General features: G+C 30.9%; 2 protein-coding genes and 2 non-coding genes across 4 annotated transcripts in view; 3 read left to right on the forward strand and 1 right to left on the reverse strand.

The window, feature by feature from the left end:
* The window catches only part of LOC145260353 (uncharacterized), a 110470-nt gene extending 96919 nt beyond the window's left edge, over positions 1 to 13551 (forward strand). Inside the window, exon 6 of the mRNA XM_080118286.1 lies at positions 12769 to 13551. Within this exon, the coding sequence (XP_079974412.1) occupies positions 12769 to 12921 (153 nt within the window). The 3' untranslated portion in view covers positions 12922 to 13551. The remainder of the gene's footprint in view (positions 1 to 12768) is intronic.
* Positions 5822 to 5985, forward strand: LOC145260789 (U1 spliceosomal RNA). Its single transcript, XR_013864370.1, has one exon. It is a non-coding gene; the product is annotated as a U1 spliceosomal RNA (small nuclear RNA).
* Trnar-acg (transfer RNA arginine (anticodon ACG)) lies at positions 11981 to 12053 on the forward strand. The gene has a single exon. It is a non-coding gene; the product is annotated as a tRNA-Arg (tRNA).
* A 4906-nt stretch (positions 13552 to 18457) lies between the features above and the next one.
* Positions 18458 to 22769, reverse strand: part of LOC145260354 (uncharacterized) — a 106199-nt gene continuing 101887 nt past the window's right edge. Inside the window, exons 30-32 of the mRNA XM_080118287.1 lie at positions 22358 to 22489; positions 19680 to 19729; positions 18458 to 18562 (exon numbers count right to left, since the gene is read on the reverse strand). Of these exons, the coding sequence (XP_079974413.1) occupies positions 18544 to 18562; positions 19680 to 19729; positions 22358 to 22489 (201 nt within the window). The 3' untranslated portion in view covers positions 18458 to 18543. The remainder of the gene's footprint in view (positions 18563 to 19679; positions 19730 to 22357; positions 22490 to 22769) is intronic.

Consider the following 22769-nt stretch of genomic DNA (forward strand, 5'->3'; position numbering starts at 1 on the left):
CCATAAAAGAAGAAACAACAGAAAAGATATTACACAAGATTCAAAAAAGAAAAAGTAATCCCTGGGAAAATGGGTATTAATTGTGCCTAGTAATTTAAAGAGATTTTTATTTAAAAATTAACAATATTTGGAGGTTAGGTCATAATTAAATAAATTCAAGAAAGTTAATTTGGTGCTTAAGAAAAATGAGAAATAGAGAAAAGTGGCAATCTACTTAAAAATGGTGATGTAAGCAGAGGTAACACTACTGATTTTTTTATTTATTTATGTGTCTGTGTGTGGGGAGGGGGACGTCATCTTCTCTTCTCTATCTTCTATCGTCTTTCTATGTATGTGAAATGGACTCAATTTTTCCCCTCCGAGTTTGACCTCAATAGGATTAAAGATCACAACATTTCATGCAAATGTAATATGCACAAACTCCAGCACATTATCTGAGGTGTGCTATAGGTCTATTACCTATACACTTGCTCGATAATCGTACATTCCTATATTTTTCCTGGTGAGAGTTCACTGCAAAAATCAGTTATAATCAACGGAAGTTGTAAAATCTTTTCTCTCTATTAAATTCCTCTTTTCCCCGCGCCCCATTTACACCGCTGCTTGATCGTTCACAAGGGACTGCTACGAACGCACACCGATTTCGGGTTTAGTAGTTGCTTATAAAAACTGAAATGCTTCCTATTGGGGAAACGCACGACGCTTACTTTTACGTTTTTAAATTACCATTTCCTTCCATACATTTTCAAACTATGAAAAATAAATAAATACGGATTCTTTCCATTCCCCCCCCCCCCAGCCACATATACATACATTACATAATGTCCGGTTTATTTTGTTTCGTTTCGTTCTCCGTTTCTTTTTTATGTTGACATTTTCCCGATTTTTTGGGGACACTCGCCGTCATTATTTTTTCTTCTCACCATCGTTATTTTTTCTTTTTTCTTGGGGGTGAGGGGTTACATAATTGAATATTACTTTTCCTCTCAAAATATTTACACCATGATGATTATCGCATTTCTAAAACTAAACTAAAATTACTAGATTACAAAATGTAAACAATGCATTCCTATATGCCACTATAAACGTACGCAGTAAAGGGGGGATGCATCATATTAGTTAATCAACGTATCTTCGTCAATACAGTAAAAAAAAAAAAATCCTATCATTTTCTCGTTTTCTTTTTTGTTTTTTTTTTTATATAAAGATTGAATACATCAATTTCATTTCATTCCGTTTCGTTTACTTCCGTTCCGTTTCGTTCCATGTTCTTTTTTCCTTAGGCACCGCCAAAAATGGCCGAAAAATCCAGTTGTTGTTTTTTTAAAACGAAATTACATTTATTAAAATCCATTATTTCTGAGTAACTTTTTTTTTTTCCAGAAAGATAAAACCCTGAATTTTATCATATAGAAAACAGAATAATGTAAAACTTTTTCTACTGTTTTTAATTAAATTTTAAATGTTAATTGACATTTTTTGTCTTGCACAAAAAAAAGTACATAAATATTTAAATAAAAAAAGGTTTTTGAAATAATTTATTTATTTGTTGTCTAACTAAGATTTAGGGTGATTTTCTAAGAGAATATGCAAAAATATTATAAGTGTTATATAGGGGTTTCATTGAGAGAGTCTTAGGAAGTGTTTGTCTTGAGAGATGCTTATTAAAGTGATGCTGTATCTTAGAGAGGGATGTTTAATCAAATCAGAGAGAGAGAATTTGTAAGAGACTTTATTAGACTTAGATAGATATTGTTCATGTTAGGAGAGATTTATTAAGAGGGATGTTGATGTACTCGGAGAGAGAGATTGTTCGTTTATAGAGACTCTTATATATTAAATTGTTCATTCCTTAATTGTGTTGAATGAAAGAAGAAGAAAGCTCTTGGAGTGAAGGGATAGTGTTCAGACAGTTCGGACATGATGATGTTGAGACGTGTATGTAAAGACATATAACACAAATATATAATACAATTCCGCTTTACCTTTCTGTAGGAATCATAAGACACAATACGAGCTTTACAAAAAACACTTGATGGTTTATTCTTCACACGGCCGTGATTCCATCATCAAGAATTCAAAGTTTCACATTTTTTTCTTGAAGTGACGTCTCGCTCCTAGACGACTGAATCTCTCTGAGTTTTCTCACTGACTGTCTAACTCTAACTAAAGTTTTTCTCTATTCCTAGAACTTTCTATTTTCCGTGACGTCATACACATGTCAAAACATGTGCCTTCTTTCACGTGTTTTGGACATACGTGTCCAAAACTTTTCCTATTTCTACAAAAGGAATTTTAACCTATATTCAATATGTTAAAAACATTATCTTATAAGCTGCATTCTTTCAATTCAAAATTTCATAACAAACTTGATAGTTAACATTCTTTCCTTGAAATATTTATCTATATTCTAAACAAATGTTTGTTTTACATTTTTAAATTCTCACACGTAATCTATTTCTAAACTAGATTACGAGGTTCGAATTTCGCCCATGCCATTTCATTTTCATTTTAAACGAAATTCTCCATTTTTATACTTACATGAAAAGGGGACAGCTCTTATCATGTAACATAAGTACCTGGATTTCAAATAATTCCACTTATTCATATAGGCAACCAGTTACTTTGCGTCGATCTAGAATCTAGATCGACAATGTTTACGTTTGCATTTGATAAAAAGCAAACTATGGAAGACCAAACAGGCCAAAAAAAAACTTATTTTTCAGTGACGAAAATTTCAATATATTATTAACGCTGCGGCTGGCCAGTACCAGATGGGTGACCAATGTGGGGGGGGGGGGCAATTTAAAGCAGAATAAAAAACAAAATTATTTCAGTGCGTTTGGTCCATCGTAGTCGAAAGGCGGCAAACGTTTTTAAACGGGATCGAAAAAATGATGCTATCTTTAACACAAAGGGCACAATATTTATCAAATTTTTTTTGTTTTTTTTTGTATCGATTCTTCAAAGCATGCCCTGTTTAATAATGGTCATGCATTATTCGGCTCGCTAAAAAAAAATTGTTAATTTATTTATCAAAGATTTTAAAATGGTTTTTTTCGTATAAATATTAAATAATTTTTTTTTTTTTTTTTTTTTTTTTGCTTAACTTAAATTAATTATTTTACTTAACATATTCACCGAATTTCACACTTCAAAACTCAAAAGCGGAATAATTAAACACAATCGAAGTTCTGATATTCAGACGTCAAAATAAGGTATGCAAACAATTTTTTTTTTTTTTAATCTATAATCCTGTCCCTTACAACAACACAATATGTTTTGTTCAGTTTCAGATGATTATTTTAAGCATATTTGGAACCCCCTCAAAACAAGGCGGGGTTTTGTAAGCAAAAAAAAAAAATATATATATATATATATATATATATATATATATATATAAATATCGTTTATGAAAAATAAGTACACTGTTATAAAGTTCATTCTTCTCTTAATAATCGTTGAAAATTTCGTATTGATTGGATAATTATCTGATTTTTGGTAGATTTTTAAAAAGGCGGTCCTTCAAAAAGTACTTTCCTGTCCCCCCCCCCCCAGGAAAAAATAGAGAGGGGGGGGTTGACGCTCATTTAGATCCATCAAAAACGATATTGTTATTGTTTGTTTGTTTTAAAATAAAATCAGTTGGTTCCGGTTTTATATCACTGTTGATTGCGTGTAAATGACCTTGACATTAAACATTACGGTAAAATGTTGTTTTTTTCTTTTTTTTTTAAGAAATGTATGGTGAGAAATTGTTATGAAACGTTATTGATGACTAAAAATTGTACAAAGGTCTTAATATTGAATATAATATAAATAATCAATCCTCATCTAAAAATTTCTAAAACATTAAAAGACAATTTCCTCGTTTTGTTTATTTTGCATGATATGAAATAAAATTGTTTGAAGTATATATTTTATATTTTGTGAAAAACAAAAACTTAGGCTCAATGCCATTCAAAAATTGGTCATCCTCGTCACTGTACCCTAAGGACTGCCAAAAGTCACCACAGAATTACCCCACCCTATATGTAACACGATGTAACTTTATTATAAATTAATGTTATCAGTATAACTTTTGTACCATTTAAAAGAAGAGCAAAATAAACCAGTAATGATTTAAAAAAATCTTTTTCATCGAACGAAAATAATAAAATTGCGAGACGAAAATCGTGTTTACATAATTGGCGTTTTAAAATAACGTTTCCCATATAGTAGACATTCCGAATGTGAAAACATACCCGTATTTAATAAATCTAGCAAAAATCAGCTAATGGTCAGATTTTCGTGAAATTTTCGATACTTACCCATTTTAGAATGAAATTACATATAAAATGCAGTTTTCGTAAAATATATGAGGGGAAATATTATTTAGTGCCTGCCCCCCCCCCACATATTTATTTTTCCGAAATTCGAACAAAATATATTTAAATCTATCGAAATTTCTATTTATTATCAAACATTAAAGTTCAAATAAGTAAAAAAAACATTTTTGTAATTATTTGAATACACATACTGAACAAAAATTTACCTTGAAGTTGCAATTAAAAAATTGATATAAACTTAATATTATGTTTTTTAAAATAGCGTTTTTTCAAATTAATATATACTATAATCTGTTGAATTGCCAAGAAAAAAAACTTGGTAAACATTAATTAACTTTTAAAAGATTAAAACGATTAAAATTCCATTATTTCAAAATGTTCCGTTACAACATAGATTTTTAATTAATTGTGTTTAAATTATATTTTAATATTAAGTTTTCATATAAACATGACTCTTATCAGCTATTTTATCGCCAGATTAAAACCAATTTGAAAATATTATTGCACAATATTAAGCATTTTGTAGCCCCCCCCCCCATATTTTGTTTGTCTCTTTTTACCGAACAAAATATGAAAGTCCGTAGGTAACCAAAAAGAACATTCAGTAAAACCGTATTTCATATTTAATATACAAATGTTTATAATGTTTATTCATTAAAACTGTGTAAATCTTAAAACCTAACAAAAATTATAACAAAGATTAATTATTAATTGCAGTTTGAAGAAGATAAACATTAAATCATTAAGTCGTTTCTGCTTTTTCATAGTTCGTATAGTACACACAAATCTGACGTCACGGAAACATGCGGTCAAATCTTCACATTCGTATGGCAGTCCCTACTGTACGCTTGCTTGTTTATATTAGTCCTAGCTAAAGTTCTCATTCACCATAATACCACAAACACATCGAGATTGTTCTACTTAAATCATATGTTTTTTTTTGGGGGGGGGGGGTAAGATAAAAAAATATTGATATGTAAATAATATAATTTTTTGAAACTATAACAAATAAAAAGATAAGGGGAGGCAACTCTTCTGGTCGTAGTTTTGTTTTTGTTTTTAATTAGCGATTTGAAATAATTTTTTAGTTATCGAAAAAACAAAAATGATGCGTAAATGAATAATTTGATTTGATTCAACGAAAAATGTGTTTGTTTCTTGTTTGTTTGTTTGGTTCAAAATGTAAGGAAATTGCATTTGTTTGTATTTGTTATTAACGTATGAATTATTGTTGATGCGATACAAACGACCTTGACATTGAATATTACGGTAAAATATATGTTTATTTAAGAAATATCGTATTATATGAAAAGGTTAATGTGTTTAAATGGTTATGAATTGTTTGTTATGAAATGTTGTTATTGATAAATGTAAAAGTTGTAAAGTGTTAATGTTGTTGAAATTTGTTTGAATGTATTTTGTTAAGTTGTAAGTCGGTGTCGGTATTGTGTGTCGGTGTGTGATATAAAAATGTGCCTGAAGTTGTGAAAAGCATACTTACCTGGCACAGGGGTAAACGGTGATCATCCAGGCCGTTCTCCCAGAGCGAGGCCCTTCCATTGCACTACGGTTGGGTTGACCTTTGCGATCGTCCCAAATGTGGACGACTCGGGTGCGCTATTTCTAAGTGTGGGGTCTGCGTTCGCGCTCACCCCGATAACTAATCTAAAATCAGAACATCTTTCTTTTGACAAACACATAAAGTGTACATGGGGACCGTTTTTTTTGGGGGGGGGGGGTCACCCTGTATTATGTCGTAATTGTATTTTGTTAACTTTACATAATTACAACTTCAATAATTTTGTAGTAATATTTCAGAAATATTATAAACATTTATATAGAAGATATCCATAATAAATTTCTATGTGTGCAGGTTGAGATTCGTGTTCACCGAGATAATTAAATGAAAACCATCAGATAATATGCATTATTTTTGTGCAAAATCGGTTCAGTTTAAGAAGACCAAAGGATGGAACAATAAAAAAAAAATTGTCGTTTTATATATATATATATTTTTTTAAAGACATTTTACCCGTCTGACTACAAATAAGAAATAGGAAAACGATAAGAATTGATATACATGTTTTGCATTCATTTTACACGCATAAATATATATACATACACACACCAGGTGAAGTATTTAAGAGTGATAACTAATGAATTTAACAAGGTTATTAACAGTGCTCAATACAAGAAAAGCAAGATATGTTTTTATTAAAATAATCAAATTTACATGGCTGAGACACGGGTCATTCCATGTCAATTCACCAGGCCATTACACCCACCGACACTGAATTACTTAAAATTTGGCACAAATATTACTCTTCATGAGTTAGGAAAATTTGCCAAATTATTTGGTCCAAAACCTTACCGTTCAGATTTTAGAGGGGGGGGGGTAAAAATTGCATATTTTGCTTCTAAATTTATGCTGCAAAACGTCACGAAATTTCAGTGTTTTATAAAATTAAACAAAAAAAATACTTCGATACATTCAATATTTCGGAAATTTGGTAGGAAGGGCATTTAAGGACTGTAGAATCCGAATATTTCATTATTTTAACCCCATACCTGGTAGAAAATAAAATTTTGTTCACCCAAAAGCATGTCCCCCAAATCATCAATTTTTTACCTATGTAGCTTTTTTTTTGTTTTTTGCAAAATATTTATCAACAGCAAGTTATTTAAATATTGTTATCTTCAAGAAAAGGTTGTTTACCCGTATAAATGTTGGGTGTAATTACATTATTTTTAGTTTTTCTTTAGCCATATTTTTTTTTTTTCTTGTTTTTTTTATTTTATTTTTAAGACTTTTTGTTCAGTCAGGTTTTTTTTTTCTCTAGGTGGGTGAGATTACACAGAAATAGAAAAAGATGTTTCTTCTTCTTTTCAAGAAGAATTTTCTTGATTAGGCTATTTCCTTAGAAATCTTTTACTTCGGTTGACTGTTGATCGGCCATCGACAGGAAAGAGGGAGGTGATGGGGTAGAGGAAGTGGAAGGAAGCCCCTTCCCCAAACCGGGTAGCTTTTGGAAATGTGATTCATGATGGAGACAAAAAGATCGTTTCCAAATTTTTGTCTCCACATAAATTCAAGTAAATATGTACCCAGAAGCTCCCGGCTGGTCCCACATTCTTGCTTATTACGCTGAGCGGTTCAAGGATTCTCCCTACGTTATGTTTTCTTTGGTTGAATAGAGATTCATCAATTTCTACAGTGTGCCCTGGGCCCCCTATCTGCCGGGGATTCCTCAGGAAATACTCCTGACAAATTTCTCTTAGAAAGTTCTTCCAATCAGTGTATGTGTGTTCGGATATAACACCGCATTCTCTTCTAATATGTTTTAGGGTTGCCATTTCAAATGACCATAAATAGATTATTTTTTACTATTGTTGCAATATCCAAATTAGATTGTGCAAAAAAACGATCCTGTGCACAATGATACCCATTGTCTACATTGTCCATTGGTACACCGTCAGACGAAGCCATCCTTTACGCATTACCTTTTTTTTTTTTTTTTTTAGTAAACATTTGTGTTTACAATTGGTGCACTTCATTCTTTGGGAAAGCAATTTCTTTTCCTGACAATATGAGATTGTCTGCACCGGCGTTTCCATTTGTTTTTCTAGCATTTATTTCCTTGCCTGTCATTTTTTTCTGTTTGGCGAGTCTGAAAATATAGTTGTTCGTCAGCTTTTTTTGGGTTCAGTCGATTTCTTCCAATTCGAATGTCGTCTGCTTTCATTTACATATCGTTTTTTCATTGGCTAATCAAACTCCCTGAAATTGAAGTACAAAAAAAAATTCAAAATAAATAAATCATTTAAAAATAACTAATAAATTAAAAAATGACTAAAAACATTAAAAAAAAAAATTTTTTAAAAAAACTTTTTAAAGTCAAATTAGCGTTTCAACCATTTGAACAACACTCGGCTGACCCCGATGTTTGCCGGTCTAACTCTGTCCCGTGGGGAGGCATTGTAAATAGCTACAATAATATCAGGGCGTCTCCATGTATGCTGAACATCCACAGAATGCCAACATCAATATATTACATACGAAAGAGTCTGCTGTGGAATTGCCACAGGTCCTGCTAATTCTTTCTAATTTTAATATAGAATTTTTTTTTTTTTTTTTTCATCTAATTTTCATGTGTTTGTGGTGTGTCCGTACATATGTAAATTAGATGATTATGTTAAAAACGAGTTAATGTTTCTAAATGCTTACAACAGAGGCATTAATAAATATTGGAAAATGGTTGAAACATAGCTAACTCAATTCTATATTGAAGTTATATTTTAGCATGTATCTTGTGTCATCTATACTATTAATAAAATTCGAAATGTTTACTTATTTATTTGTGTGTGTGTGTGTGTGTGTGTGTGTGTGTGTGTGTGTGTGTGTGTGTGTGTGTGTGTGTATACTAATAAAACTTTCGAACAGATGCACCAAATTGAAAAATTCTTTTTTTCCCTGAAAGGTGTGAGTTCCTAGATTATCCTTATCTATATATGGTTCGTAACGAACAACGCTGAGTCACACAAAAAGCCCCAAAACAAGGGTTTGGGGGCTGTTTTGTTAGGGCAGGTCGATTTGCAACTTTTTTCAGAAAATCAACATGGTACTGGTGATGATAGTTGGGATTTGATGTGATCAGAACATATACCAAAAATTAGATTCCCATCTTGAACAGAAAATTGAGCATTTAATTTTAAAAATCGTGTAGAAAAATGCTGAAAAATCCTTCGTTTTCATTGTATTTTTCACAACACTGACTTTGAAATTTCACTATTTTTATAAAATATTCACTTAAAATTGATATATTTATATGAAATACATTGAAAGAAAAGTATATACATGAATTATAATTTTAATTATGAATCACACCTAGCAAAATATCTCCACTTTTACTGCATTAATTAAACAAAAATTGTAAAAAAAGCTAATTAGCAACTAAGTCTTTTAAATTTCACATTTCAAAAAGATATGTGGAGATGTATTACACAATATAACAACTTGATACAAGTTACAGAACCATGTATTTTAATTGTTTATTAAATGCAATAATATAAACTGTTATAATAGAACTAAATTGTTCTGTATACTTTCCTTTTGAGGAAAATGAAGGTCTAATTTGCTGGCACGATGACTTTGTAATAATGTGTCTATGTCTTGCTTCCTGCCCATATACAACTTTTTGAGGAAAATTAATCAAATTTGACCAGTGTGTTGCTGCAAAATTGGTAGCAGTAATCTTTTCTTTTTTTTTTTTTTTTTTTTTTTTTTCACTATTTCTGGAAAAAAACAACACACAAAAAAACAAATTATTTTAAAACACTTTTTTTTTATATTTTGCGATGTCATATGAATAAAACTAACTATTGTTTGGGTAAATTAAGAAAACTAATAAAATTTAATGGATAAATATGTATTTAACTAATAGACAAAATCGTTTGAATGCCCTCTTCTCTCACATCCAATTCATCTGAGTTTATCATCGATATTATATTTTCCGAAAGTAGTGCAACAGCACTAAATTTTGTTTAAAACAGTAATTTGGATTTCAGTTAACTGTTTTGTTCTCTGAATCATATTAAAATATACTGCTGTTGGTTAAAAAAATATTGTCAGTTTTGATCTCAAACCAACTAACTGCATACACTTGGATGATAAATTTAACCAAAATGTTTAATTTATCATAGTGTTTGAAGATGGACAACTCTAGTCCATAAACACATTAATCTTGTGGCTTATGTTAGCCATCTTCCTTGATTCAAGGGCCCAATTTTCTAAGTTAACTTCTCCACAAGAAATGCCAACAGCATACTCAAAAAGTAGCCTCTGGTCTTCACACTTAAATTATTTGTGTCTTCTGCTGTCAGATAATGATGATCTGGAGGGACACTAAATTTTTAGAATTCTACTTGAGGCAAATCTTGATAATTATTGATACAAAGTTTCCGCAAAGGACCAGTAAATGTTGTTAGGCTTTTTGTTCCATCAATTAATTTAAAAATTGCTGTAAATGGCAGTTCTTCTTGTGGAACCTGAAAATTGGAAATTTTGCATGTTTAATAATAGAGCCAGATTACATAATAAATACCAATATATTATTTTATTTTCCACAATATTCTAATCTGAAAAGTAAAATAAATAAATGGATTATAACTGAAGGAAACTATTAGGCTATCTTCCAGTTTCATATGTAAAGAAATAAGTGCTAGTTATAAGAAATAATGAAAAACTTTGTAGAGTTGAATTAGATGTATTGAAGAGAGAGGACCAAACCAAATCAGAGGCATAGCAGTGTTTAGTTTAGGCATTTTTAGCAGATTTTAGCTCCGCCTTCGATAACATGAATTTATCCATAAAGAGATTCATTCTTGCTGTAGTTGTGCCATTTTTAATGAGTGTTTAGAGTTTGAAAAACCAGTGCTTGTGCATCTATGTTACTATGCTATTTTTAATAGTATTTAAGTTAAATTTAATTTTTTATGAAATTTTTGTTTATTAAATTTTTAGGTGAAAGTACAGAATAGTTACAATACAACCTCCTTCCCATATTAAGAATGGCTTTCAAAATAACATTTTAGCACAATGCACACATAACGAAACACCTTTAAAGGAGTTTCCTTATTTACTTGTATTAATCTTTGTGGGTTATCTGGTTTTAAAACTATTATTTTAGAAGAAAAACAAGGCTTAAAAATAAAAGAAAGTAAAATTTGACACTAATTTTCTGCAAAGTATTTTTTATTTAGTAGAAAAACTTGAAAATTTACGTGATTGTTTCGTAAAGAATGTGTAGAATAAAATTGTATGGACTATATTTTTGTTGTTGTTTTGATATAAAACTGGAGTATTATCATATTTTAATAAAAATTACAAATAGAATTTGATGTGAAATATTAGGTTGGTGCAAAAATAATGCTTTTCACGTTCATTTGAACGTCAAAAAATGACATTGTTTTTGTGTAAACAAATTAAAAAAGATAAAACAAATATGTTTAAATGCACTGCAGACACTTGAAATATAATAATATATATTTTAAGCAAGTCTTTTTCGTTTTTCCTTTCGAAATAATTATGCCTAAATCGTAATGTTTTCAAATTAAATAATAAACAAACGTTAATTTTCAATATCAATAACGAGCGTGTTTTGCGACAGTGAAATCTAAAATATTTCCACCCAAAAAATGTTCCTGAAATGAAAAAGCGAACTTTGGTCATTATTATTTAAAAAACGTAATTTTGCCTTTACACTTAATATTTATTTTATTAATGCATTATCCTCACTTATTTTATTTAAAAACGTAGTTTAAAAATTATTCTTAATAATGATTCTATTTTCTTAACAGTACGCATTGTTTTGATGACTGAACGTTCTTGACAATTCACCAAAAAACTTTTAATTACTTCAATTTTTCAACTTTTAAAGTCATTTCCTGAAGCAAAGATTACGATTTTGAAAAAAATATTTTGTGTAGGCCTTTTCTATGTCAAACCCCAACTATTATCACCATTGCCTCACCGGGGTTCCAAAATCGACCTGCCCTACTGTTTTGTACAAATGTTGAAAAAATTACCTGCCCATGTCAACAAAATTTAGCACTGTCTGTATACAGGTGCAGTAACATCTTTCGGCATGCGGACAGGACTTGTGGCACAATGGATAACGCATCTGACTACGGATCAGAAGATTCCAGGTTCGAATCCTGGCAAGTTTGTAATAATTTTAACCATTTTATTCAGCATTTATTTTCATTATCTTTACCCTTAGTTAGGGTATTTTGTTTTGTACATATGGGAATTTCCTATACTCCGAGTTCACAAGGTTGATGGTAAGACGATGCTGAATGTACTTGATGTTGAGTGTACTCAATTTTGTGTTTGACTTGGTGTTGTGTGTGCCGATGCGGCACAGCCGCTAGTAATAAAGTCCCACAGGAAATAAATGTAAACTGAATTACCTTTTGTGTGTGTGTATAAACACCCACACAAAATTTGAAATAAAAGAATATGAATATTTATAGATGGATCCCATCCTGAAAAAAAATGCTCAATATTTAAGGTAGAGCATCAATTCAATATGAGAATGATACAAAATTAAACATTCACAAAATTCATTAAAAAATAAGGAATACAAGATAGTGAATTATCTGCTTATTCCATGGAGTTTAAAAAATATGACACTTATATTGGGAGGGAATGTAGTTTACCCGTTATGTCTCTCATTGCTAAAACTAGAATTTTTGCTAACCTTTGATGAAGAAGAACCAAAATTTTTTAAGCTTCGTCAAAGCAGAGTATTGTTTTACCTAAATGTTAAATGAGTCTATAAAAAATGATTTAACAATTGGAATGTTTTGTCTTTTTGATATTTCTAAACTAATTTCTATTTCATCTGATCTAATCATATTTATGAATTATTCAAATTTGTAGGTACCCGACAAACAGTTGAAGTGTTCCCATCCCGGTTTGGCGTTCACTGTAGCTGAGACAGTAGCCCAACTTCAAGGCCGTGACATCAACGAAGTTCTGAGGGCTTGTTGGGACAATAGTCTCACGTTATACAAAATCAGACCCGATGCTTAAAGGGTTAAAAGTATGCAACGTTTTGTTGAAAGTGAAAAAAAAATTTTTTTTTCCCTCCCTTTCTCTTAAAGTTTTATTTTTATAGTTTAAAAGTAAATTTGTAAATTTGAAAAAAAATAAAAATAAATAAATAAAAAAACATTTGAGATTTTTTATGTTTGTGTTTTGTTGTTCGGGAGGGGGTTCTGACAAATGTTAACATTATTGGGTGTTTCATAGACTGTTGCTGAACTTTTTTATTTATGAGTGATTTTGTATACAGGGTTTTATTATTACCTTGACTAGGCCTTTGAAATATGAGAAATGTCTTGAAAATCATATTCCTTATTATCAGTAAAAATTTGTATCAGAATATTAAAAGTAAAATCAAAATAAATACTATACATTAAAAATACAATTGAAATAAATACTATTGAAATAGTTTTTTAATATTAAAAATCAAATCAAAATAAATCCTATTAAAATATGTTTTTAAATATCAAAAATGAAATTGAAATAAAAAATTCTACTGAAATTGCATCATACTATTTCCGGTCTTGTTGATACAAGAGTTATGCCCCTTTATCACAAAACTATCCGATGTTCCTATTTACAATGTCTCCCTATGGGACAGAGTTAGACACCAGGGTCGTTTTTTAACGTAGAGAAAAGGAATAAAAATAAAAATTGTCTCAGTCGTGAAGGATTTCTCCTCCACTGACAGAGAACAAGAAATTGAAGTGCTGCATCTGAAAAACAGATACTACACTTTGATCTTGACCCGAAGGCCAAGGATGTTATCCATATACTTTATGGATGCAGCCGAAATGAAAATCGAAATAAATATTTTAAAAAATATTTTAATAGTAAGTAAAATATCAGTTTTTTTGGTTTATTATATTATTCTGTATGTATCAAAGTTTGTTTTTAAAACTTTAATTTTGTATGGAGAAGGGGTTATTGTCAGCTAACATACTTCCTAACTTCCAGCATGGTTGCCAACAGAAGTGATGATAAAGCAAACCAGTTCCTTCGCTTTTTTTTTTTTTTTTTTCTCTCTTTTAAGAATTATTGAAAACTTTAAAATCGTTTAAACTATTTTGGGAATATTATGTATTGGATACCTTTTTTTATGTTTGTCATTTTGATTTCAAATTTTAGTTTTATATTTTCATAAACATATTTATTATATAAGTTTAAATAAAAAACTTATTTTAAAAATTAAAAAAACAAAAACATGTTTATAATTTCATAAACATATTTCGTATAAAATTTCAAATAAAATAAAAACTTATATTTTAATTTTGTTATAAAAAGTTCAAATAAAGACTAAGTGTGTTATTTTTATCTTTTTATAATTTTGTTAATTTTTATTGTATATTTTTCAATAATGTCATTTTCTTATATTTTTCTAACGGGAAGGCGCCCAGCTTTGCTCGTTCGTAAAATACGCTTAAATATGATACTTTAATTTTTCCAGATTTCGTATATATTATTATGGAGACATGATTTTAAAAGTAAAAAAATATATATATACTTGAGTGCCATCAGCTAGAATCGAAACCGAAAGCAAAACTAGCATTCAAAGCTGGCAATGTCACCACTGTACCAACATGACATGCATATGAACTGATTAAAAAAAAAAAAAACTGAGTTGCTTGTTCAAAATGCATGATTTGTTTTTAATTTTGACCCCCTTAAAAACCATTTTAACCAGCTGAAACCCCATAAAAGAATGGTCCATAACAAAATCCAATCATTTGAGGGCCCCTACCACTGCTCTGCAGCTTTTAGTTTCGGAAGAGATAGTTGGAAAATATGGAGACAGACAAACAGTGAGCTTTATAAATTAGAAAGCATTATTCACTATCTATGAAAGTTTTGTTTCTTAAAACATCAAACACTGAATCCTGTTTTGACTCTAGTTATATACAAACTGGGTGGTCTTATACTCCTGTATAATAAATGACTGCAGAAATTCCCCTCTGGACCAAAGTATCATAGGTTTGATCCCACATACAAATTTAATACATCTAGGCTAATAGCCACTATCTTATGTAGCTTTCAAACACCATTTTATACACATCCATGACATTAAAATACTACATTGCATCCTACGAGCAACACCATCACAATCACAACATCTTTATAGGAAGACGTCCCTATTTTTCTCTCTAAATATTTAGTCTTGCCACTACTCTCAGTTGTCATCAGAACGAATTCTACACTTTCCACAGATTCGGTGCTTTCATTACCTGTAACTGGCTATTAAATACATAAACTTAACATAATCTTTAGTTTTTGATTCATAAATAGTAACAGCTCCCTCACCAAACTCTGTTCATTCTGATTGGTTGAGCTCTGAAAATTGTCATATTCCGGAATCCAGTTATTCGCTTCGTAAATGGATGCTTAATAACATTACAATATGGCGTCGCTAAGAGACATATTTATGACACCAAAGTTTTTGTCGTTTTGACCAAGACTTCAGTCGTAAATATGTCTCTTAGCGACGCCATATTGTAATGTTACAATACAAACAGTTCTTATACCATCAAACATACTATGTGTACATTGGTGATGTTTAAAAAGAATGTATTACTTATGTATCTAAATATTGAACATTTTAGCTCACAAATACTTGCACTTGCCTTCCTCAAAACATCAACAAAACTGATTTCTTACAGCATAAAACACACGGCATGTCTACTGGTGATGTTTCAAAACTACACATTACATATGTATTTATATATTGAAGAGGTTAACTCCCAAATATATGCGACTTTTGTGCATGTATTAAATTGATACCATAATAACCTTTCCTAACAATGCTCTTTCTTTCCATCACCATCACTCCTATCATCATTACATCCAACGACACTGTCACACACTTGTGCTATCCAAACCTAAATATTATCAGATAAATCTCGTCTATGCTGAAAAATTTTCTACTCTATTAGCTTCTTTACTTGAACCGCTTACCTTTGAAATTTCTCAACTGTACCAACAGAAATTTAAATGTAATGTGAACAAACATCTTGCTGTACAACTAATTCCCACTTTGGATAGCCCCTATAAATCTGGCTCTTAATCACGTCTCTGTAGCAATATGATCAAAGTGAATAAGAGTAAACGAAAACAAAACAAATTTTTTTTTTTTTTTAAATCTAAATGAATAAATAAGACTTAAATATTATTGGAAAGTTGATCATGTTTGGAGTTTTGCAGAGTGCAAGGAGAAGAGAATGAGACGCCCCCTCCTCCCACCACCACCACCAATTCTTACAAGCATATATTTATTCATGTGTTCAACTGCGCTTCAAGAAATTTACATTTTCATTTTTCCTAATAATGTCATTCTCTATCCACTTTTTGCATCTGTTATGATGTCCCATCCTCAGCTTAAATAAAATAAAAAAAAATGTCCTGTTTCTTTTGATTTCCACATTTATGAAGGATCTGACCTTTGACCCTGTCAGACTTTGTTTTTGAATGAAAGTACAACAAACCAAAATATTAAGCATTCAATATTTTACAGGTATTAGTGACCCTATGCAATTTGTAAAACTACCAAAAAAAAAAAAAAAAAAAAAACCACAAAAGCGACATAATCTGCAGTTCAGCACAAATTTAATAAACTCACAAGCAATAATTAAAACTCCCAAAAATAAAACCAACACAGTCACTTTAAATGATGGAAATAAAAGAAAAAAGAAATCTTGCAGAGGATGGATATTTTACGAAATGCATTCTGGTGAATTTAATAGTATATAGGAACATGCCTTTTTAATGTAACATGCATTTAAGTCAACTGCATGCACATCCATGCATACACCTTTTAACCAACGCATCAGTTGTTGCCCTGTGGTAATCTCCGCTTTGCCCAACAGGTGGCGCTCTCCCTTTCCTCTCTCTCTTTCTTCCCACTGGAGACATGGAGCTGACAACACGTGTTTGCCTTCTATTCAAACCTCAAATGCCTCGACAGAGCGTTTATCTTTTCTCAAGATAGGTATGAAATTTGTATAAACAAACTCGTACACACACAATGAACTTCCAACGTATGCTTCGACAAACTCTCGCGTACATTCATGCACACATATACGCAACGAACGTTTATCTACATGCATGCTAGTTTATTATAAACACTCTAACGTTCGTAACCTGTGTAAATAAATATTCCTTGTACACATGTAAATATATGATCCTGTTTCAGCGTGCTTTATTTCAATGTCTTAAATGTACTCCTTGTTGATTTTCTTTTCCGCTGTCCTAGTAACGACGACCTCCAACTATCCAGCTTATCAAACATGCAGCCTATTCCCATAACCCGTTCATATACACGGCTTACAAAGAGGAGATCTAGCTATACAACCGGTATGTAAACTGCACACCAGGTCCCCCACAAGTATTATAAAAAAAAGGGTTGATTTATTGCTACCGAAATTTTGATTTCAATAAATTTTTAGTTAATAGCAAATAAATACAAAAAAAGAACAATTCAATGTTTAAGTCGTGTAGTTGTGAGAAATAGACACAAAACTGTTAGAATTTTATTAATATAAAGATTATGATTGCTTTTTTCCCTAATATATTTAAAAAAAAATGAAAAAATAAAGCCCTGACCCCCAAATGTATGATTCAAATTTTTTTCTAATTTTAACCCCATAGTAGCTATTTTTACAGACTAAAAACAAAATCGAATTTGTTCCAAGTCTGAATCTCCTATATATCAAGTTTCAGGTCTGTAGACAATAAATTGGTAGAGACCAATCTGCGCGCGCGCACACACACACACAATGGTCACTTATTTATATGTATCGACTACTATTGTTATTAGAAGGAAATTTTACTTTTGAGTAATTTCAAGTTTTATATTTGGTCCTGCCTAATATATTTTTTTAGATAATCATATATAGAGGGTATCCAAAAAAAAAGTCATTGTTTTACCAAAATCAGGGGTCAATTCAATTTCATAACTTGCATACATTGGTCAATGCTATACTTATCTATAATTAATTTCCAAAATGTTATCTATAAAATATCTGAAATAGAGAAAAATATAAGAATAATTAATGGTAAAATGACAGATTTTCAACCCTTCACTGACTTTTTGGCCACCCTGTATATGCAGCAAGTCTGAGGAGTTTTTTTTTCACTCTCATGCTCGGATATACCACCAGTTGTTGCCCATGTACACCGGGAAGACATTTTGTAAGATACATGCTTAGAAATACAATCTATGTCTTTTACACATGAAAAACTATTTTTCTAATGTATTTTTTATAATTTGTTAACAGGAATCCAATTAAATATTTAAATAGCGAGATTATCCAAAAGAAAATTGTTTGAATAAGCAGTGACATTGGAAGAGAGCAGCTGGGTCTGTTCGAGCAGACTTCTTCTCAACGTGTGGTGAACATGTGGAACCTGCAGAGTCACTCAATAGCTTCAAAGCCAGATTAGACAAACATTGGAGGAATCACTCGCTTTGCTTTAATTGAATTGTAATGAATCATAAAATGAATAATTAAAAAAAGGCCATAGAACAAATATATAAAGTACATTTTTTATTTCTATAAAAAAAGATAAATCCTTTTTTTTTCTTTGTGTGATTTGAATAAAATTTGGCATCACCAATTATCATCTGTCATCAATTTCACTGAAAAGAAAAAAAAATTGAATAAAACTTAATTGCCTTTATAAAAGGAAAACTAAAAAAAGATTACGTTTTAGTAAAATCATTGGTTAGATAAGTTTATAAGAAAATGTGTTGCGATTGCAACACTTGAAAACATTAAAAACAAATTTTTTTTTCTGTTGCATTTCAATTGAAGAAAGAATTTACAATAAACAGCAGATGAAAATTCAATGTGAATTTATTCATTTACCCTTGACTTGTGTTCAACTACAATTTTTTGCCTTTTCTGATTGCCACTGTCATTGCATTAATCTGATTAAAATGATGCAGATGGTGATTGTTTAATGATATGGACTAGACAACCTGGGTATTCCAAATTTAAATCTGGTTTGTTCCAAAGAATCATTTTCACTTAGGATGTTGGCAACCTTCACATGGTCCCTCTCGTAAGTACCCAATGTTTTTCTAGAAAGAATTCTGACTCGAAAAATATCAGGGAAACCAATGCCAACAATAGAATTTTTGGATTCAGATGATGATGATGACCTAATTTCTAAATGAAACATAAATTGTGCTAATTATTGCCGAGTCTTAAGAATAAACTAAAAAAAAAACATTGCAATTTTCTTATCTTGTTCTGACCGGAACCCACTGGACTATTTTGTTTGGCCATACGTTGAAAACATCACCAACATGACCTCCCACAATACCAAAGCCAGACTGATTATTGCCATCCACCAAGTTCCCGCTTGTGAAAAAGGCATGCTCCCAGTTTCAGACCCGCATCGAGACGATGATTGAGGCTGAAAGCGATTACATTGTATAGATGTCAGCTCTATTACATAATCACGTTACCGGAACCAATTTTTTTCAATAAAAGTTTTTATCAATTTTTTTCAATAAAAGTTTTAAAATAAAGCTGTAGCGTTGTTTTCTTTAGGGCGACACTTATCGTTCAACCCTGTACATCGGTTGGTTGTAGCAAAATAAGACAAGTGAAGAATTTACTTTAACAATTTATTTTTAAATTAACGGCATCTGACAAACGTATGCATCAGTTTTCTTTCATCATTTCCTTCATTTTACTTTGGTTAGTTTCAGCCGCAAAATCGCATTTAATTTAAAAGAGTTCACTTACCTGTCGGACATATGAGACTGAGAGAGGCTGTCAGAGTGAAGTTCTTCCGGCTGGAAAGATTTTTAAAGAGTTAAATAAATAAATCAGTACTTATGCAGAACAGGGAACACATTATGGTGAGCATATTCCAAGCAGCTTACATAAATGTAGAAGGTGCTAAATGAAAACTTTTTTTTTTTTTTTTTTTTTTTTTGCAAAAACACTGGACAAATGTTTCAGTGAAGCTACTATTGTTTTAATTGTTACAAAAAAAAAAAAAAAAAAAAAAAAAATCAAGGAAAACAAAAAAACACACCTTATCCATGGTAAATTAATCCATATCTATATTAAAGTGACCTTGCATGTGTGTGTGTGAGAGAGAGGAACAGTTTCTACCAAACTACTCTGTCAAGTTTTCGTCTACAGACTTGAAACTTGATATATAGAGTATTTGAAACAAATTCTAGTAAAAAAAAAAAAAAAAAAATAGCTGCTAAGAAGTCAAAATTGAGACTTAGCAAATGATTCTTTATGCATGCGCAAATATACAATAATTGCCGCCCCCCTCCCCTAATTTTAACCTGCATTCTGCAGTTTGTATTTTTTACAACCTATCCCAGCGTAGTATAAACATCCCCAACCTCCTCATGTTAAGAACAGCTTGCAGAATAAATATCCCTAAACCTCGAAAACTATACTACATACTAAATAAATATGTTTAACTGTGTTGATTTTGAAAGTTTTGATATTCATCTGTCCATAGGTTATATGGTAGTGAATGTTTTGGTTTTGATTCTGATGACACTCAAGTCATAACTTTTTTGTTTTTAACTTTTGAAATCACTATTATTGGGTACAATATAATAATCAATAGAGAATTGGTTCTTTAAAAATGAATATAAAATGTACATGAATATGATATTTAAGCATATTTTACTACCAGGCAACATGCTAATATGTTATACATATTAGTAAGCCGTGACTCATCATGAATAAATATTTTTTTGATAGCAAACAATTTTTTAAGGATTCTTTTTCATTTTTTTTTCCTTAATCATTTTCAGCCATAGGTTAGTTTTCTATTAAAGTTATGATTTAAGTTTTTTTTAACTTGCACATATGTGCACATGGACAGCAAATATTTATTTTTGCCTATGAGTTTGCATTTTTGACAAAATTCAATATTTGCTTTTGGACACTGATCCCTTCCCATGGACTGACGGTAGATAATGAACGAAGATCTTGGTAAAGGAAAGAAAACTGCCAGCCCCCTAAGTTGCATGACTAGGCCAGTGTGTAACTATTATTTGTAAAGTCGAAGACAATAATCAATTCTATGTTAAGAAAAACCAATTAAGTTTTGACTTTCTTTTCTTTAATTGGAAACGCCATTGTGAATGCAATATATTCCTCCGATAGCCCAGATGACGTTTGGAAGCTGATTTGAAAGCAGAACCGGAGAGTGACCGAAGACAAATTCGACCACTAGACGAAAACACGGGTGACGCCACAGGTATCGGCTACAGATTTGGCATTAAATAACTGGAAAAGGGTTGACATGCCATAAAACAAAAACAACCAACCAACCTAAACAAGGCACAGTGCCATTTTGACACAAGGGGCTACTATTAGGGTCATAATTTGCAGGGATACTGTGTAGGGAGTTGAGCAGCAAGATTTATGTTCACATTACATTTGAACATCAGCAGGGATCTAGGGAATTTCAAAGTCTCGCAGTTTGAGGGAAAAATCTATTTGAGTAAAAGGCTTTTTGGCATCTACGGATCTCAACATTGTAGGCGTTAGATTTTGTTGCTTGTCGGATTAGTCGGTATTTACGTTGAGGAGGTACACGTGTTTGGAATTTGTCATTATACCAAAGATAACGCAGTCCTTATTCTGCTTCAAGTACCATTAAATCTTTACGGTTTTCTATTAAAATTTTTTTTTTTTTTTTTAATTTCCAAGATGAATGGTTATCACAATTTGCTTTTGTCTGAACTTTCCTCCATATTGTTGCTATTTATCTTTCTACTAATGTGCTCTCTGGTCTTCTTTTCTGATGACCAGCTTAACAGAATTGCTGCAAAATAATTAGTAATTTTTAAAAAATGCAGAAAATTAAATTAGTTCTTGCTTGTGATAAAAAAAAATGTTCTTGCAAGGAAATTCTTTTAATAAAATGGACAGAATATAAATCACCCAAAAGTTCTAGCAATTTCTTTATTCTCACCGTATTTTGTTGGACCTACCCCTGCTCCTAATTTATACGGTAATATGTAATACTATCACTTCCATTAATCTCTCTCTGTGTTTTAACAGTCTAAAGTAAGGAAAAGAAAATAATTTTAAAAATTGAACTAGTCTATTGTAAACAAAAGTAAAAAAGAAAATAAAAAAGACTGGACTAGTCTATCGTAAACAAAAGTGAAGACTACCAGTAGTAGTAATATTATTTTATTATCTTATTAACCCATAGCTGTGGGGAGGGAGATATATCAATCAGAAAATGATTCATTTTGGATTTTGTCTTTATTCATATTTAACTGGCCTTGCAAACTCATTTTTTTTCCTGATTTAAACAATCTAACCTGATCTCAAGGGATGACCCAACAGGCAACAGGTCACTCTCTTCTTTTTTTTTTAATTTTGTTTTTTATATAGATATAAAAAAAGGAAAATAGATTTATAAAACTGACCTCTGATTCTCTATATTCTGGTTTGTCCTTTGTCGAATGAGTTTTCTCAAACTCACTAGTCTTCTGAGAAGGCAGCAAATCCAACGACTGAGAGCTGCTATGAATGGAGCCAGAGTTTGTGAGAATGTTACGCTACAAAGAGAAAATCAGCAAACATGTTACAATATTTGGTTTCATTTGAAAGAAGAGGGGATATTTTCTAAAAATGGTAGACGTTTTGGAATCCATACGTCACCAGTCAAATTCCAAGTCAGTTGAAAGAAAGTGATTTAAAAATGTAATTTTCTTCTCAAAGTAAAAATAAGTGTTTTGAAATGAATGCAAAAATAAAACTTAAAAAAGGGCATTTTTGGGAAATAGCTGATGAGATATTTAACAGAATTTGATTCGTAAATTAACATGGTATTAATAG

Source organism: Euprymna scolopes, chromosome 36 (assembly GCF_053919585.1).
Source record: "Euprymna scolopes isolate OS-2025 chromosome 36, ASM5391958v1, whole genome shotgun sequence".
Classification (NCBI taxonomy): domain Eukaryota; kingdom Metazoa; phylum Mollusca; class Cephalopoda; order Sepiida; family Sepiolidae; genus Euprymna; species Euprymna scolopes.